General features: G+C 36.7%; 1 protein-coding gene across 1 annotated transcript in view; it reads left to right on the top strand.

The window, feature by feature from the left end:
• Positions 1-20,911, top strand: part of ASH1L (ash1 (absent, small, or homeotic)-like (Drosophila)) — a 329,236-nt gene that overhangs the window by 71,198 nt on the left and 237,127 nt on the right. The window contains exon 3 of the mRNA XM_006861559.1: positions 2,052-2,564. Coding sequence (XP_006861621.1) covers positions 2,145-2,564 — 420 coding nt within the window. The 5' untranslated portion in view covers positions 2,052-2,144. The remainder of the gene's footprint in view (positions 1-2,051; positions 2,565-20,911) is intronic.

The raw sequence follows: 20,911 nt of genomic DNA, 5'->3' as shown, positions 1-20,911 counted from the left end.
CAAGTTATATGAATTGTTGAATGTGAAACTGATGATGTGCCCTGTAAACTTTCACTCAATCCACAATAAAAACCTTAAATTAACAAAAAAAGAATAGATGTTGGATTTTTTCAAGTGCTTTTTCTGCATCAATTGATATGATTATCTAGTTTTTAATAAATTTTAAAAATTAAAAAAAAAAAACCAACCCTATTGAGCAGTTTTACTCTGTTCTCTTGGGTCACTATGTGTTATAATTGACAGTGCACAACAACTTAGATGTAGTTAGCAAATGTGGAGTCGGGTGGGAGTGCAGTTAGTTATCCAAATTGTGATCCAAATAGGTATTCAGGGAAGAATTGGGTCAGTGCAAACTTAAATGTAGGTCTGAAAATATACCCACACATACCATTGTTTAAAAACTTTTGATACCAGAAATACATTTTGTCTTTTAGAAAGGTAATATATAATATAGATTGGGTGAACCCCTCTGTGATGACTGAATAGCACTCTTTCATCAAGCACAGTAATCACTCTGTACTGACATGTATAAAGATTCACAAAAATGGTGACAATTAGGACTAAAGTGGCCCCAGATCAAGTCAGGTTTTGCTACTAGTGAGTTCTGGAAAATATGTTAGAAATATGAACTTTTATGGGGAAAGAAAACACATAGCACAGAAGTAGAAATTAGTCTGACTTATTTGGGATAGTAAAGAAAACTGAACTGGCTAAATAATAGTTTCTGTTGTGAAGTGTTAAGACGTGAAGTGGTAAACAGCAAGAAGCATTATTACTGAAATGATTAGAAGAACATTCTTTAGTTTGTGTGATGTAACAGAGTATGAACAAACACTAAAAGTTTAGGCAGTTGGTAAGTGCTAGGGGGCTTCAAAAAAGTTCATGAAAAAAAATAATTGATGGATAATGGATTATTTCCACAAACATTTTGAAGTCCCTTCATATATGTTGAGTAACTGCTTAAAATAATAGTAATTAAAGTTTTTTTTATTTCATTTATTATACTTCTGCCTTGTGCCAGTCATTGAGCTAGTCATTTTATTTATGTTCCTTGTGGTGATTGTAGAACAACTATAGCATATCTTTGCCCTTGGGAATTTTACTTATTTATGCTGTAAAATATTCTTCAAAAACAGGAATATGATGCTCGCTTTTATAAAATACTAGTACTTAATCTTGTGTCAGATGTATACTTGAATAACTATCAAGAATGGGAAATTGTTTTGGTTTGGTTTTACATTCAGTAGTTAATGACAGGTATAGTTAATATAATTTGATAATTTTATTTCTCTTCATTGTAAGTTTAGAAACTGGGTATATTTTGTTCAGTACTTTATTTCTAGAATGTAAAACAGTGCCTGGTACATTGTAAGTGCTCAGAAATATTTCTAAATTAATGAATGAATGGATTCAGATTTAAATTTTATCCTAACAACAGAAATAATTCTAACCTAAGAGTCCTACCCTAAAAGCCTGATAATCTTTTGCCAGTCTTTTAAAAACTTGGAGCAGTGAAAACAACTCAAAGATAATTCTTTACCTGAAATGAAAGTGGTTTTATTCAACTAATATGTAGGAAATATATTTTATTTGAAATGACAGAGTGCTATACAAAATATGTGAAATTATTTTTGTCTTAGGCTCCATTTGCTTAGCCATCTGTTGCAAAAACTTCTTGGTTGTATTGTAACAGTGGTATTTAAATTTTTATTTGCACCATACTACTAAAGCTATTTCATGATATCTATAGAGTGATAGCGACTCTACAGCACATAACAACAACAACATAGAGTGATAAACTTACAATTAAATATGTTTGTATTTAAGATTATGTATGTTTATATGTATTTATATGTGCTATTAAAATGTCTTTATAACTAAATGAGTTTATATTCATTTTGAACTCTATTTTGATTTGTTTTGTTTTAACTGTGATAATTGGGTTATTCTTGACATCCTTGTGTCCCTCCCCTACATGTATTACTCATGCTAATCAGTGATTACCTCTCTTCTGATAAATTTTTGTTATGGTCTATCCTACAGAGGAAGAGATGCTGGTTGCAAGTCTTGGAGATCTCTATTTTTTATGGAACATAGTTCTGTAAAATTTTCACAAGATTCTTTCGCAATAACATACACTTGTGATGGACTCTAGAAATACTGCTATGTTAGGATTGGGTTCTGATTCCGAAGGATTTTCAAGAAAGAGTCCCTCTGCTGTCAACACTGGCACACTGGTCAGCAAGAGAGAAATAGAGCTAGAGAACAACCCAAAGGAAGAAGAGGACCTTCGGAAGTGGAATCGGGAAAGAAATGTTGAGGCAGGAAATAATGATGGTTTGACTGATGCACAGCAACAATTTTCAGTAAAAGAAACAAACTTTTCAGAGGGAAATTTAAAATTAAAAATTGGCCTTCAGGCTAAGAGAACTAAGAAACCTCCCAAGAACTTGGAGAATTATGTATGTCGACCTGCTATAAAAACAACTATCAAGCACTCAAGGAAAGCACTTACAAGTGGGAAGATGACAGATGAAAAGAATGAACACTGTGCTTCAAAACGGGTAAGTAGAATTCCCAACAATATGTGGTCATCAGTAATATATGGATTTCTCTATTAATTTTTATCTAAGCTGTATATATATTCCAAGAAGTTTGGAGTTAATCTGCATTATCCCCATACAGTTTTGTTGTATGACCCTAAAATAAAAATTGAGGCATATCAAATGTCTGAGTGATACTGTAGCCATATTTGTATTTGTGATATTAATGGCATATATTTTAAGTGGGATAAGCCTAGATTGCTGCTCTTAATGTAGCATAGTAGAAAGAGCTTTGGATTTTAGTTAGAAAATATAGATTTAAATCCTTCTTTCCTATTTATTAGCAATAACTATGGACAAATTGACAGGGAGAAATTGAGATTCAAAGGTGTGACCTTCCAGTATGATAAGCATCAAATTCACAAACATTTGTTGAAAGAGTTTTTTAAATTAATTATTATATACAGGATTAATTCCTATTGTTTCTCATAAGACACATTAATATGATATGTTAAAATATGCCCCTTTGTCATCTATTTAGTATACTGTTATGTATATTTTTTCTTCTCTCATTACTATGTCTGATAATGGTATTAAAATATTTTTTAGATCATGTGTTGACCACAGGTTAAAGTTACTGCCATCAAGTTGATTCCAACTCATACTTACCCTGTAAAGTAGAACTGCCCCATAGGGTTTCCAGGGCTGTGATCTTTACAGAAGCAAAGTGTCCCAACTTTTTACCACTAAGTCACTCTATAATATCTAATTTCAGCACATAGATTTAAAACAGTATTCATATGTAGGTAAAACATTTGAGCTAGGCAGAAAAAGTGGGCTTAACATTTTGGCTAAAATATGGGAATATTTCTGACTTTGTGAAATGATGTGATTTTTACTGCTGCTTCTTTAATTTTCAAATTCATGTGCTTTTTACTTACTTATGTTCTCAGAAAATATAATTATGTAGATTCTTTGTTCTCCAAATTGCTGTGACATCTAAAAAATGTTAACTATATTCTGTTGTTTTGTGCCATGAGTTGGTCCCCACTTAGAGGCACCCTATATAGAGTTTGTGAGGTTGTACATCTTTGAGGGAATGGAAAGCCTCATCTTTCTCTTATGGAGTGACAGATGGGCTCAAACCACTGACCTGTGTGGTTCACAGTCCAGTACTAATCATACAGAGCCCATATTCTCTATAAGATTATAGAATTATATGATAACTTGGATATCTTGTTGATAAATCACATTTTGAATGGGTTAGTAGATTATAAGTGAAATAATATTAATAGGATTTGTCCCAATTGTAAAAAAAAAAATAATTAACTTGATGGATCTTAGGTAAGTTGGTTAAATATGTTTAACCCTACTTTCCTCAACTCTGAAATGAAGACACTATTCTGTTTCAGCTGACCTTGGAAATTTTTATAAGGTTGATTAAGAAAAATTTTTTTCTAGACTTTTAACTTTAAACAGTGTTACATTGCATAGTTAATTTGTTAAGGGCTCCACGATGATTACTGCAAGGTTACTTTGAACCGCAAGGTGGTGGTTCAAACCTGCCAGCTGCTTCTTGGAAACCTTATACAGGATCACTATGAGTTGGAACCAACTCCATGGAATTTAACAGCAATAAAGGGGATGTTTTGTACTCAAAGATTTAACTTACCAGTGCTTATATTGAATGTGCACATTCAGTATAAATTTATATCCCATAGTTCCTCTTTGGAGTAGAATACAGTTTGTTTTCTGTGGAAAGATATCCATATTTTTATAGAATTTCTTGTTATGGATGCATATTTATTTTTCCAACAGTTACTTTTATATAATTAAAAAATATATTTTTGTTGTTGTTAGTTGCCATATAGTGGGTGCCAATTCACAGTGATTTTATATATAACAAACATATATATATAATAGAACTTGGTGTGATACCTTGTCCTACATCATATTAATGACTGTTGGTATGTTTGAGTCCATTGATGTGACAATTGTGTAGTGCCTTCCAACCTAGGGAGTGCTCATCTTCCAGTACTATATTGGATGCTATATTATTATAATCATTAAGGTTTCATTGTCTAATTTTTGGAAGTAGAATTTTTCCCCCCCTTGGTTTGTCTTAGTCTGAAACTTGTTTATCATGAATGATCCTGTAGATATTGGAAATGCCAGTGGCATAGCTTCCAGCATGGTAGCAACGTACAAGCCACCACAGTATAGCAAACAGACAGAGGCATGGTAGTTGAATGTATTGCTATTTGTTAATTCTTTCCTCAAAAACAATGGAAAGAACGTGAAACGTGAACTGTGTTGTCAGAACTAAGTTTAAATCCTGCTTTAAGAACTGTGGTTATGCACATTACTTTGTCTTACTCGACCTTGGATTTCTCACAAAGTGGAACCTATCTTAAATGCTTTACGTTGCCATTTTAGGTTGTATAGGATATCTAGTACATAATAGGTTTATATGAGTATTCTGTTCTCTTTCATTTTTATAACCTAATGTACTACTTCAGAATCTAGGATCTCTGTAAGCTGGTTTATATGAGGCAAAACATGACATCAGGATTGTATGATTGTATGATGTGAGTGTTCTCTGAATTTGATGTTGTTGTTAGGTGCAATTAAGTCAGCATATATTAACTTTCAATAGAATTTTTCTTTTAACTGTATTCAGAAAGTAAAAGCAAGACCCTGTATAAAGTAATATAAATTATTTGCTATCATAAGAACTCAGTACTTTCGTTATGTAATTTTTAAAATGTGAAACTGAAGTCCATGATTTAAAAAAAAAAAAAACTGCCTCGAGTTATATATTGTTAAATTTGTAGTATTTTAGTCATGGAATTGGGGAGCACAGTGGCTTTGTAGGATAAGGACTGCACTTTACACCACAAGCTTGATGGTTTGAGGCCACTTGTTGCTCCATTGGAGAAAGATGAGGCTTTCTGTGCCCTTAAATACTTACAGCCTAGGAAATTATACAGTGTCTCTGTGAATCAAAATTGACTTGACAATACTTACCAACAAGTCATGAGATCTGTTATTTAGAGTGTTTCTAATGTCATTTAAACTTATACCTAAACCACAGTAAAATTATTTTTTAATGTGATATGGTTATTTTAAAATTTAAACCCATGGTTTAGGAATAGGTTATTTAGTAAGCGTGAGAAAATATTAGTGGGTAACGTGCCCTTTGTGCAAATCATATTGATTTATTTAAAGTTATGGTAGTTACAGGTTTTGAAGGTTCTAAATTTGGTTATTCCTGGCTCACACCTTTCCTAAATTGAAACCATTTGGTATTCCCTTGTTGTGTTCAAACAACTGCCTCTTGGTCTTTGTACAGGTTCCTCATGAGCACAATTAAGTGTTCTGGAAAACTCATACTTTGCAATGTTGTCCATAGCTTGTTATTAGCCACACAATCTAAACCCTTTGCATAGTCAGTAAAGCAACAGTGAACATCTATAGACAACATTGCGAAGTGTGAGTATTCCGGAACATTTAATTGTGCTCATGAGGAACCTGTACACAGACCAAGTGGCAGGCATTTGTTCTAACAGAACAAGGGAGCATTGAATGTTGACCTTGTGGTTTGCAGCCCGATTTGTAACCATAAGAGTTATTTGTAAATCAGACTTTTATAATTATTATAGGAGGGTGTTTTCAAACGTTCATGGGAAAATGGAATGAAAAGGTAATGGAGGTTATCCATGAACATTTTGAAACTTCCTCACGTAAACAATTATGACAGTTCCTATGAGGAGTTTGTAGTTTTGTATATTTCTACACAAACAATGCATATGCTATAAGGTCTTTTGCAAACTGCAAAACTGTGTCTGGGTGAGTTTGTATGGGAAATATGGTAATAAGTATGTTGATAAACTATTCTTTATCCTGGTATTGTCCTGGTGTGGCGCTCTGGGTTAATGCGCCAGACTGCAAAGCCTATTGAACTGCAAGGCTGGCGGTTCAAGCTTACCAGCTGCTCCTTGGAAACCCTATACAGGGTTGCTATGGGTCGGAATCGACTCAACGGCACTAAACAACAAACAACAACATCCTGGTATTGGAAAGAGAGATTCCAAATTAAATATTAATTTTCTTAAGTTTCTTTATACTAACGTTGGTTTTTTCAGTTCTTAATATGTTTTCCTTAACCTATGTTGTTGTTAAGTGCTGTTGAGTCGATTCCGGTCCATAGCGACCCTGAACAGGGTTTCCGAGGCTGTAAATCTTTACAGGAGCAGAAAGCCTCATCTTTCTCCCGCAGAGCAGCTGGTAGTTTAGAACTGCTGACCTTGCAGTTCACAGCCAGATTTGTAACCACTACGCTGCCAGAACTCCTTAATATGGTTTCCTTAACTTATAGACATTGAATATACTCACTTATTTAAAAAAAAAAAAAAAAAGTTTTTGTTATTCTGATAGTTGTTCTGTAAAGTTTTCAGATATCCCTCTCAGTTTGAACTTGTTATCTGAAGTCGAAACTGAATAAGTAGGACCTTGAAAACCATTTAAAGTATGTTGTTTGATTAGTACTATCAAGTCAGTTCCTGACTCATAGTGACTCTGTATAGGGTTTCCCAGGAGCTGCTGGTGAATTTGAGCCATCCACCTTGCATTGCAATTCAAACCACCCGTTTGATCCAATGCTTATCTTACAGTGTCACAACAGACCTCCATTTCAAGTATTTTGTTGTTGGTGTTAAGTGCAAGTGAGTTAGTTCTGACTCAAAGCGACCCTGTCTATAGTTTTTGAGGAGCAGCTGGTGGGTTTTAGCTGCTGACCTTGCAGTTCAAGCTGATTTTGCAATCCTAGTACATTCTCCTGAAGCACCACACCAGGACTCCTATTTAAAGTATAAGGAGATGGATATTTAACCAGCAGATTTTACATTGTTTTAATTAGGTAATACTGCCCATGATTCAAATTTAAAAGATAAAATTTCATAATCATTAATCCTTTCCCCCATCCCAAGCAAATCCATTTTGGAAATACCTTGTAAAGGCCATCAATGTGATAACATCTCACCATATCTGATTAACCAGAACAACCATGTGTTGATCAAAATGAAGAAAACTTTACTATATATAGAGAAACCTTTCAGAGTTGGAATCTGACTGGATTTCCTTATTTTTTCAGGTCTTGCAAGTTTTCCATCTTTGACAGGTTGTAACCTTACACTTTTCTTTCACTCTCTGTTAATTGCCATTGAGCATTCTGACTCACAGTGACCTTGTGTAGGATTTCAGAGGAGCAGCCGGTGAGTGTGTTCTGCTGATATTACAGTTGACAGTCCAGTGTTTTACCTGGACACACCAGGACTCCTATTAGTAGAAAGTAAGTGAGTTTTCGTTTTATGATTGGCTTCCATCTCACACAGGTATCATCTTATCAGGTCTTAATGTATATCATTTGTCTTCAAATTTATCCGTACTTGAAAAGTACCACATTTAAACCAAATTGTTTGAAACCAAAATTGGTGCAAAGAAACTTCCAGGAAATAACTGTAACATCAGTATCTTTGATATTTTTCAAAAATACATTATGAGCCTTCTACCATAGCAGCCATGGCTATGCACTACCCTATCGCTGTTAGCCTCAACAAGGGACACAGGCAACCAAGAATGTGAGCAAGCTGAGGCACAGCCCTGGGCACCTCACTAAGCACACCAGATTTGGGAGGTGTGCAGTGTTAGGCCTTTATGAGCAGTGTGCCATGGAGCTTCTCAAGGTCTCTAAGGATAAGTTGGTACTCAAGTTCATCGGGAAAAGGTTGGAGATGCACATCTGTGCCAAGAGGAGCTGAGTAATGTCCTGGCTGCCAAGAGTAAGGTGGCTGCCAAGAAGTACTGAGCAGGTCCCTATCCATTGTGTGTGTGTATCCTACCCCCCACCCCCGCCCAACCTTCAACAAAGAAATAAAAGTCTTTCAGATAGGGTGAAAAAAAATTACGTATAAAAACAGTCACCCCTGAATACCCATAGGGGTTTGCAAATACTAAAATCCATGAATGCTCTTAAATAAAATGGAATATTTACATATAGTGTACACAACACATCTCCTGTATACTTTAAATCATCTCTAGATTTACTCTTAAGTGCTGTCTAGTCAGTGCTGACTCTTAACACCAATATATAGCGTTTCAAAGGAGCAGCTAATTTATGGTTAGTAGTTCAGTGCTTGTCTAACAGCATCACAGTGGGACTCCATCCCTAGATTACTTTGAGCTGATACAATATAAAATGCTTTGTAAATAACAAGTTTACACACTCCCTTGTCTTTTTTTTTTTTTCGTCTGCCATGTAGCTAGCTCTCAGTACATGGACATGTTGGACTCATCTGCCCTGTAGCTATAACTCTGTATATGGAAATGTTGCACTACTCTGGTATGTAGGTAGCTCTCTGTTTATGAACATATGGGAGTTGTCTGCCATGTAGCTAGCTCTCTGTATATGGACATATTGAACTCATCAGCCATGTAGCCAGCTCTCTCTGTATGAACATGTTGGACTCATCTGCCTTGAACCTAGCCCAAATAGGATTTTTAACTTGTTGGTCTCACATTTTGTTTATCTTTATCTGTGGTTCAACTTGGGGCATAATTTGAGGATCATTTCCTTGGGTTGCTTTGATTTTGCTTTGCTAGGAGCCAAGCTGGAATATTAACATCTTTCCTGGGTTCTTCACTTTTTCTCTACACTATGACTTGTTACCATTAGGACAATCCTGTCTCCTTAGTATTGTTGTTGTTGTTAGTACCACCGAGTCGATTCTGACCCATAGCAACCCTGTAAAGGGTTTCCGAGGAGCAGTTGGTGAGCTTGAATCGCCGACCTTGAAGTTCAAATGGCTTTGCAGTCTGTCAAAGCCACAGTGCTACACCAGGACTCCTTAGTGTAGCCTCACTTTTTTTCTTTCTTTTTGGTCTTGGAGACTTTTTTTTAAAAAAACTTTGTATGAATCCAGCACTGCAATAAGCATAATTTATGCTGGATTGGCTTATTTTATTGCACTAGGAAGACACTTGCCTTTGACTTGGTTTTCTAAAGAAACAGAACTAGTAAGAAATATATATGTGTGTGTATATATATATATGTGGGAGTTCTGGTAGCGTTGTGGTTACGAATTGGGCTGCTAACCCAAATTTGTAACCTCAGCGTCAGCAGTTCAAAACTCCCAGCTGTTCCCATGGGAGAAAGATGAGGCTTTCTGCTCCCATAAAGATTTACAGCCTCAGAAACCCTGTACAGGGTCTCTGTGATTCGGAACTGACTCCACTGCATATAACAACACACATAGAGAGAGAGAGTACATTTTATTATCAAGGGAATGGCTCACAATTGCAGAATCCCAAGTCCTCAGCAGAAGAGAGAGAGAGTGAGCCTTCCAGTGTGTCCAATATATTGGGAGCAGGCTACACTGAAGGAAACATCCTTTCAGTTGATTGGCTGCTATAGCTAATCATCATAGAGTTAATTATGTCTGTATTAGGTTTCATCACTATGGGAATAAGCACATCCCAACTACTTGTTGTTAAGTGCTGCCCAGCTGGTTCTGACTCATAGCAATCACATCTAGGGTTTCCGAAGAGTAGCTGATGGGTTTGAACTGCCAACCTCATGATTTAAGGCAACCTTTCATTCTGGTGCATTATCCTGCAGTATCACACCAGGACTCCCAACTACTAAACCTCTGGAAATCCTGGCCTAGTCAGGTTGACACAAAACCCTAACCATTACAGTACTACACAGTGTTTTGCCTTCCAAAACCCCATATAGGGTTTCTGAGGTTATAAATCTTTATGGGAACAGAAAGCCTCATCTTTCTCCTGTGGAACGCTTGATGTCCTCAAACCACTGATCTTGTGGTTTGCAGTCCAGTGCTTATTGTACAAAGTCATTACACTCCCAATTGTTGTTGTTAGGTGTTGTTGAGTTGGTTCTGACTCATAATGACCCCTTTATAGAGTTTCCGAGGATTTGAACTGCAGATCTTGTGGTTCACAATCTAGAGTGCTGATCCTAAAGCACCATACCAGGAGTCTACACACTCCCAGTTAGATCCTTGGAAACCCCTATGTGGCAGTTATACTCTGTCCTGTAGTATCAGTATGAGTCAGAATCAACTTGAGGGCACACAGCATGGCTAGTAGAAGAAATTCTTTGGTTGTTTTAGAAGAAATTGGTTCATGGTTAATTTTGCAACAGGTCTTTCTGTATCTTTAATCTTTTCTATAGTTCAAAGAAAGGAACCCTAGTGGTGCAGTAGGTTAAGCATTGAGCTGCTAACGGAAAGGTTGGCGGTTCAAACCCACCTGCTACACTGTGGGAGAATGATGAGACTGCCTGCGTCCATAAAGATTTACAGCATAGACAAAGCAGTTCTACTCTGTCCTGTAGAGTAGCTCTGAGTTGGAATCAACTCAATTAGCAGTGAGTTACAATACAAAGAAAAACTTTCCTGAGGAAATGCGGGTTTGTCTCTCTTATAACTGACCCCATGTGGTGATATCTGTGCAATTTCATAAATGATCAGAAAGGTACATTCATTCTTTTGCAGAAGTATTTGAGAAAGTGAAAATGGAGGTAGATATCATAGTATTTACTTATATTTATCACACACTAAAGGAGCTCTAAGGAGCTTTGGTAGCGTAGTAGTTACGAATCGGGCTGTGAATAGCAAGGTCAGCAGTTCAAAACTACCAAATGTCCCGCGGGAGAAAGATGAGGCTTTCTGCTCCTGTAAAGATTTAAAGCCTTGGAAACCCTGTACAGGGTCGCTATGAGTAAGAACCGACTCCATGGCACGTCACCATCACCACCACCAAAGGAGCTCTGGTAGCGTAGTGGTTACAAGTCGGGCTGCCAACCTCATGGTCAGCAGTTTGAAACTACCAGTGGTTCTGCAGAAGAAAGATGAGGCATTCTGCTCCCATAAAAGTTTATAGCCTCGGAAACCCGTGCAGGGTCACTATGAGTCGGAACCAACTCCACGGTACTTAACAACAACATCACACACTAACTTAAAATGAGTCTTGGTGTGGAACTGTAGGATAAGCAGTCTGGACTGCTAATCACAAAGTTGATGGTTCAGACCACTACTTCGAAACCCTATGCAGAGTCTCTTTGAGTTGGAACAGACTTGATGGTACTTAAAAACAGCAACTTTAAAGGAGACATGGCAGTGGTACATTCTTTTAAAAAAATTTTCAGCTTTGAAATTGTACAGCATAGTTAGTATACTTGGCTTTGGTTTAGTTTTCTAAGCCATAAAGTTTGCTGTTTGATAAAAGCAACCAAAATTTTTGTTTCTATTGTTTTGGTGGTGCTGTGGATTAATGCACTGGACTGCAAAGTTGGTTTGAATCTCAAGGTCGGCGGTTCAAACTCAACAGTGGCTCCTCGGAAACCCTGTACAGTGTTACTATAATCATAAAATCTTTTATGATTATAAAGACCGCAAGACTCTTTTGGGTGGCGTTTTGTCACTTAACAGTTAGATGTTATTTTAGCATAGATAATTTTATTTAATGAATGTAATAAATTATAAACAAAATTTACAGCCATAATTATAACTTCTCTCCCCCACCCCCCAGGAAACCTTTTCTGTTTAGAAAATAAATGCCTATGGATATCTTGGGTTGTTTTAATGGATTGTTTAAGAAACTGTTCATTAGAAAAGTAACTTTTAATTTCACTGAAGTGATTTTATTTTTTAATGGGAAATAATAAAAATCCACATTAATCCAAATGTTAGAATTAAGGCCTATTTGACTAAGATTTTCCCAAAAACATAGAACTGTTAGCCTAATGTAATTTCTTAAATATGAAAATATAAATAATAATAATAATAATAATAATAATAATGTGTTTCAGTTCTTGCTCCGTATGGATAATTTGCTGTAGTAGTTTTTAAAGTGCTGCAAATGGATTCCCATTATTTTGAAATTGAATTGTTTATGAACAAAATAGTTTGATATTACCTAGGTTTTTAGCTTTTCATTCCTTGGCATTTCTCCTAAAAAAAATAGTATTTTAGGTTTTTCAGGTTTAGTATTGTTTTTGTTAAGAGGCATTGAGTCCGTTACAATTCATAGTGACCCTGTATAGGGTTTTCAAGGAGTGGATGGCTGAGTTTCAATATCCAGCCTTGCGGTTCAAACCAACCTTGTGGTTCAGTGCTTGTTCTATATTGCCACACCAGGATTTAATACAGTTCCTTTAAATGCAGTTTTAAATTAAATATGTTATTTATTTTATATTGAGAAGTAATTTTAATATAATGAAATTCACCCTTTCAAAGTATAATCTTTGGTGGTTTTTAGTGTATTTACAGTTTTATGACTGTCACTACTATCTAATTTCAGACCATTCTCCTCATCCTATATATACATTATATGTGTGTGTATATATATGTATCTATATATTTTTTTCCTTTTATACTTTAGATAGGAGTTCTGGTCTGGCACTGTAGTATAACCACCAGACTGCTAACTGCAAAATCATTGATTCAAATTTTGTACCACTTACTTTTGGGCATAGTCTTCAATCCAGGTTTATGGCTTTTATCAATCTATTTTTTCATAAAATATGTGAATGTCTATCCTTTGCAGCAAACAAGTAATTATGAGAAAATATGACAAGTGCCGTCCTGGTGTAGGGCTTTAGGATCAGCACTAGGCTGAGAACCACAAGTTTGGTTGTTCAAACTCACTCCAGCTGCTCCTTGGAAACCCTATACAGGGTCGCTATAAGTTGGAAGGACTCTTACCACTTCTATATTGCTCATTTTAGTGGGAGATATTTGAGGGCAGTATCTTCAAGCACAAAGCAAATATCACCACCACCACCAAAATGAAAGAACAACATAAACATTTGAGGTTTCCTAGGAGTCCTGGTGTGGTACTGTTGGTTAATGCGGTGGACTGCAAAGTCCGCTTGAACTGGGAGGCCTGTGGTTCAAACTCAACAGCTGCTCCTTGGAAACCCTTTACAGGGTCTCTATGGGTCAGAACACGACTCAGTGGCACTTAACAACAACAGGTTTTATAATCGACCTCTTAAAAATTATTTCTCTTGCCAGATCTTGGGTTGAAATTTCTTCTATCTCTGTGTTTGTGTTTATGTTTTATTTTAAATCATATGCTATATACTGTGTTTTTTAAAAATAGCATTATTTTGGTGGTGATTGTGTGCCAGGGAGAGGATTCCAACTCATAATGACCCTGGTAGGGTTTCTGAATCTTTATGGAAGTACAAAGCCTCATCTTTCTCCTGCTGAATGACTGGTAGATTCAGACTGCTGAATTTGCAGTTAGCAGCCCAGCTTGTAACCCACTATACTACCAGGGCTCATTTTATTTATTTTTATCTTTTAAGTTTTTTTATTGTGAAATGAGTGATAGTTTGTTTACATGGGAGAACATAAGCTTTACGTTCATCCTATAATATTTCATTGAAATGATTAAAATTCCCTCCATGTATCATCAAAAAACCAAAAGGAACACCCCGTAAGGCTGCACCCTAGCCTTCAGCACACAGTTCCTCTCCCTCCCTGAGTCCAGAGTCCCCAGCTGCTCCATCTCTCCATGCCATTGTCTATGCCTCCATTTCTGGAGTCACTGCTTCTCTGGATAGGGTCCCACACTCTGCTCTTCTTCCTTGATGGTCCCAGGCACGGCTCCTGGACTGCAAAATCAACCACTCTCCTCCTTTTGTTACAAAACATCCAACTTTACATTAGCAACTCTCACAGTCAGTCCTGGTAGCATTTATTCATTATTGTACCACTAGAGTCTTATCCCCATCTCCTTTCATCAGCCCCGTCCAGACAGATTGGAAACCACTCAGTGGATATTCTGCCTTCCCTTGCACCCTTTGGAACTAGGCTTCTTCTTGAAAGCTTATAAGCTAGTCACTTTGTAGTGCCTTTGTAGGCCTCCCTTCCCCCATTTTGGGTAGCCAATGTCTGAGTTGCCTATTCCTGTCAACACTGTGTACTGAGGGGCGAGAATGATCCTTGCTGTAAAGATTCGTTCCCTCTTTTGAGCTACTACATCCATAAGTATAGGTCAAGTTCAGCAAATTGTAGCAGATTACTCTTTTTACTCTTCTTTCTTCCTCTAGTCGAGTTCTGATCATCCAGCCATTGAAGTCAGGTCAAGTAGATACTATCTGCAAGTATGGGTGTTCTTGTGAATCTCCCCTTACTTCATATCACCTGGATGTATCACTCTACACTCTAGCCCTCTGTGGCCATATGTACCAGGGCTCTTAAAAAATTTATAGATTTAAAAATAAGACTATATCCTTTTTGGGGGGAGCGATTTTACTGTGTTTTTAAATTATGTGATCCTTGTGTGGCACTGTGTACTAATGCTATGGACTGCCAAATCAGTTTGAACTGCAAGGTCGGTAGTTCAAGTTCATCAGCCATTCCTTGGAAACCCTTGACTATGTAGCGATATGATCAGAACAAACTTGATGGCACTTAAAAAACAACAACATGATGCTGTAGGATAATGCACTGGACCAGAAGGTCAGATTGAATCAGAAGGTTGGCAGTTCAAACCCACTAGATGCTCCTTGAAAACTACACAAGGTCGCAATGAGTTGTAATCAACTGTACAACACTTAACCAACAATATTTTGTAGTAGGAATCCTGGTTGTGTAGTGGTTAAAGCTCTCAGCAGCTAACCAAAAGGTCCATAGTTGGAGTATACCAACTGCTCCACAGGAGAAAGACATGATGGGCTGTGTCCATAAAGGTTGTTGTTAGGTGCAATCAAGTCGATACTGACTCATAGTGATCTTATGAAAAACAGAATGAAACACTGGCCACTCCTGCACCAACCTCACAATCATTGCTACACTTGAGCCCATTGCCAATGCCACTGTGCCAATACATTTTGTTGAGAGTACTCCTTTCTTTTGCTGACCCTCCACTTTACCAAACATGATATCCTTCTCCAGGGGCTGGGCCCTTCTGATGATATGTCAGAAGTATGAGAGATGAAGTCTGGCCATCCTGGCTTCCATAAGCATTCTGGCTGTACTTCTTACAACACAGACTGGTTTGTTCTCTTAGTAGTCCATGGTACTTTTAATATTCCCCCTACACCATACCTCAAAGGACATCTGGTAGCGTAGTGGTTACGAGTTGGGCTGCTAACCTCAAGGTCAGCTAGTTCAAAGCTACCAGTTCTTTCATGGGAGAGAGATGAGGCTTTCTGCTCCCGTAAAGATTTCAGCCTTGGAAACCCTATACAGGGTCGCTATGAGTCGGAACTGACTCCACAGCACACCACAACCACCATCACCACACTATAACTCAAATGCATCAGTTTTTCTACGGTCTTCTTTATTCATTATCCAACTTACACGTGCATATGAAGTTATTGAAAATACCATGGCTTCAGTCAGGCACACCTTAGTCCTCACACTTACATCATTGTTCTGAAACACTTTAGAGAAGTATCTTGTGTAGCTGAGTTGCCTAATGCAATACATTATTTGATTTCTTGACCATTTCTTCCATAAGTGTAGATGGTTGATCTGAGCAAAATGAAGTCTTTGACAGCTTCAGTCTTTTCTCCATTTATCATGTTGTTATTTATTGATCTGGTGGTGAGGATTTTTGTTTTCTTTATATTGAAGTGCAACCCATACTGAAGTTAATGAGTCTTCTTCCAAACCTAATGCCACGTTCTCTTGCATATAATCTAGTTTCTTGGATTATTTGCTCAGTATACAGATTGAGTAAGTATAATATAAGAATACAACCCTGGTGCACACCTTTCCTGATTTTAAAGTATTTAATATCCCCTTATTCTGTGTGAAGAAGGCTTCTAGTCTCTGTAGATGTTCCTCATGAGCACAGTAAGTTTCCCAAGTAATCATTCTTTGCTTTGCAACCCTCTGGGGTACTTTTACTTTCTTCTGTGTAGTTCCTATGAGTTGAAATCTTCTATAACAGCAATGGATTTTATAATAGTGTTTCTCTTAGAAAGAGGAAAAAAATTAAATGTAAGGTTGAATTTTTGTAAAGTCTTTTTGTTTAGGAAATATGAGATTACTTGTAATTGTATAAATAGGAACCCTATAATTTATGACTGTAATTTTAAATCTTAACAAAGATAAAGTACCCAGAAATCTGAATTTTATTGTACAAGGCTGTACATAGTTAATAATGAGCTGCCTGGGTCTTTATGCAGAAATGAAAGTCAAGCAGAAAAAATACTGGGGCAGATTGGTAGAATTTCTTTAGGACACAGAACTGCAACAGCATTTGAGATTAGGTTTAAGGAGAAGTTGTGGGACTTAAGTATTTAAAGGGGGCAAGGAAGAGAAGTGTTGTGGGGGTTAAGGGCACAATTTACAAAATTCAGCATGACCTGTGCGTGCTTTTGGTCTCTTCAGAGATTACCTGTGTATGTGTTTTGTGTTGTTGTTTTAACCAATCACTTATAAATGTAGCAATTAACAATTCTGCTCCAAAAAGAAACTTTTGTTGTGTGTCTAGTATTCCCAGCATGTAAAAAAGATAGAAAAATATGAATGTGTCAGCCAGGATCTATTTTAATTAACGTTTGTCTTTCCTTGTCATGTGAGTCATTTTGCACTAACAAATGGCTGTTAAACTAAAAAAGTTATATATTATTGAGTAAAGTCTTTTAGGGAAGAGGATGGCAGTTTATATGTTGATTGTGGTTTTGAAACCATGTACTATAAGTATGGATCTTTCTTCATGCTTGATTTATGGTATTTTTAAGGATTTATAAACTTAATTCTGTCAAGTTGATTCTGACTCCTAGCAACCCTCTTAGCATAGAGTAGAACTGTCCCTAGGGTTCCTCACACTTAATTTTCACAAGAACATGCAGCCTCATCTTTTTCCTATGGAAGGGCTGGTAAGTTTGAACTGCCAACCTTGTGGTTTACAATCTATTGCTTAATCACGGCACCACTAGGGTTCCTGTAAGGATTTGTTGTTAAATGACATCAAATCAGTTCTGACTCAGAGCAACCCTTTATAGGATTTCCTTTGAGCGGCTATTGAATTTGAACCACTGACCTTGTGGTTAACAATGCTTATCCTACAGCACCACACTAGTTTAGTTTCCCTAACATCTGTTATCCAAATTGAGAGCATACATATTATCAAAAGAAGATATTGGCAACTAAGATAACAATAAATGTTAATTATTGTTAAAGTGCAGTTGTAACCAAGAAATTTTTAAACAAAATAGATACTAAGCTGTTAAACTTGTTTTTTCTATTGTTTATTGTTTGACAATCAAGGCCTGATTTACTGTGTATATCATGCCTTTGTAGACGAGGTGATCACTCGTCTGCTAAGAAATTTAGAAGACAGCTTTCCTGACCAACTGATTGGAAGAGATCCATGTTTTTGCCCATTCCAAAGAAAGGTAACCCTAATGAATGCAGAAATCATTGTACAATCACACTAATATCACATGCAAGTAAAATTTTGCTGAAGGTAATCCACAAATGGTTCCAACAGTATATTCACAGGAAACTGTCAGGTTAAACCTGGCTTCAGCAGAAGGCATAGAAAGAGGGTATCATTCATTGCTAATGTCATATGGATGTTGGCGGAAAGAGAATATGACAAAGATATTTTCTTGTGTTTTATTGACTATGCAGAGGCTTTTGACTATGTGCATAATAACAAACTATGGATAACAATGCGAAGAACGGAAATTCCGGAACACTTCATTGTGCTTTTGAGAAACCTATGTGCAGACCAAGAGCCAATTGTTTGAATAGAATAAGGGGATACTGAATGGTTTCAAATCAGAAAAGGTGGCTGCCAGGGTTGTATTCTTTTACCATACTTAGTTAAGGTGCTAAATAAAAAGCAAAGCAAAAAAAATCTAAATAGGAAAAAGAAGGAGGATAAAGGCATGTAAAGACTAAACTCAAATGTCACCCAGTTCTATGAAGTGACTTCTAACCCTTCCAGGGAGAGTTAGTAACTCCATCCTCTATGCTTCCATTGCATGTATTGCTGTTTTTCACTTATATCCTCTTTATTATAATTCTTTTTTAATTAATGAAAGTTCCTTCTGTGTTTGATCTTTTTAATTTTTTCATTTCATTATCAGCACAGAAAACAATTGTGGTTTGTATGGTGTGCAAGTATAAAATACCACCACTACTACCAAAAAAAAATAAAAAAAGAGAGAACAGAAAATGATCTGTAGCTTGGAATAAAAGAATTTGTTTCCCATGCCTTAAGATGGTATTTTCACAGAAGCGGTCATGAATAAATTGTTTATATTTTCTGTTTTCATACACACCAAATGCAAATATAGTAAAACTTTTAGATCTACTTAAAAATAATCTATAGCTTCCTTCTTTTAAGAAGTTACTGTTATTGATAGCAATTACTATCTGTGTCTGTTACTTAAGTGTCCTGGTTAAGGACAACTGTAGTAACTGCTCTGAGAAAACCATTTGATTTTATAAAAGAACAAACAAAATATTAAGTATTTCGTGAAAACACAGAGTGGTAAACTAAGTTGTCTATAATTGTTATGTGCTGTTGAGTCAGTTATGTATGACTCATATTGAACCCTGTATAGGGTTCCCAAGAAGTGGCTGGTAGGTTTGAACCAACAACTGTGGTTAGCAATGCAGTGCTGATCCTACAGAGCCATACCAAGACTCCAAGCTGTTTGTAATGTCACAGTTGGCTCTTAGTTTAAGAAAACATTTTAGATGTCAAGTACCTCTCAAAACCATTTAACACATTTTAGTGATTTAGCCAAGGACCTTGGGTGGCACTGTGGTTAAAGTGCTTGACTGCTAACCGAAAGGTCAACAGTTTGATCCCACTAGCAGTTCTTTGGGGAAAAGATGCAGCAGTCTGCTTCCATAAAGAATTGTAGTCTTGGAAACCCAGTAGGGCAGTTAACCTTATCCTACAGCGTTGCCGTGAGTCAGAATCATCTTGCTAGCAGTTGCTTTTGTATGGGTGAGTGACTTAGCTATTAAAAAGGTGGCGCTTAACAAAAACTAGAAACAGAGGACCCTAGGACCATCAAAGAAGAAGAGCATAAGCAGAATGTGGGACCTTATCCAGAGAAGCAGCGAAACCAGACATGGAGACAGAGATAGGGACATGGAAAGAGGAGCAGCTGAGGACTCTAGATTCATGGGAAGAGAGGGACTAAGAGCTGGCAGCCAGGAGGCTGACTTGAAGAATGTGCCCTTTGGTGGTGTAAATTATTATATATGCCTGAGTGTTTGAAAATTAAAAAGGGAGGAAATAAAATGAATAGAGAGAAATACTGTTAACTGATGGTACATGGAGGAGCTTATAATTATTGTAATGAAACAAAGTATATGATTTGTTGAATGTAAAACTGATGATCTGACCTGTCAACTTTCACTCAATTCACAATAAAAACTTTAAATGAAAAAAAAAAAAGTGGTACTAAATGAGCTCAAGTGTAACTTTTATTATGACTACTATGGGTGGGTGTTAAAGGAGCTTTGTTGGCACAGTGGTTAAGGTCTTGGTTACTAACTGAAACAGTAGCAGTTTTAATCCACCAGCCTGCTTCCGTAAAGATTTACAGCATTGGAAACTATGAGGTACTTCTTGTCAGACTTGTAAAGATTTTTACGAATCATAATCGAGTTGACGGCAAAGGTGCAACAATTAAGCACTAGGTTGCATAACCTTAAGTGCTAATTTGCTAATCAAAAGTTTGGTGGTTCAAACTTATCAAATGCTCAAGAGGAAAAAAGACCTTAATATGGTCCTGTAATTACAGCCTAGGAAAATCCTTTGGGGAAATTCTATTCTGTTCCATTGAGTTGCTATGAGTTAGAATCTACTCAGTGGCACTTAACAACAGCAAATGGGTATTAAGTCTCTGGATAGCAAGGAAGGTTAAGCTCTCAACTGCAAACTGAAAGATTGGGGGTTTGAACCCATCTAGAAGTACCTTGTAGAAAGACTTGGTAATATAAATCTAAAAGGTCACATGCCTATGGAATGTAGTTCTCTGCACACCATGGAGTTGTTAGGAGTTTAAATTGACTCATTTGCAGCTGGTTTAGTTTTTGGTTTTACGGAATATTAGTTTGATCTCATTGCCTTAAAAAAAATTTTTTTTTTTAAACCCAGTTCTTTTTGTTTCGGTTCCTTAGATTTAGCCAGGTAATTTGGGACTTGCTAAACAGGATTACCAAAAGGGAAGAACATGGTCAGCATTTCTCAAGCTGGGGGAACTAAAGAAAAAATTCAAGCCTCGACTTTCGTTATTGAAAGATTCTCTGGGCAAATTATTGAGTGATGCAGAGGGCATCAAGAAAATATGG

Source organism: Chrysochloris asiatica, unplaced genomic scaffold (assembly GCF_000296735.1).
Source record: "Chrysochloris asiatica unplaced genomic scaffold, ChrAsi1.0 scaffold00042, whole genome shotgun sequence".
Classification (NCBI taxonomy): Eukaryota; Metazoa; Chordata; class Mammalia; order Afrosoricida; family Chrysochloridae; genus Chrysochloris; species Chrysochloris asiatica.
This window is presented reverse-complemented; position numbering and strand designations above follow the sequence as displayed.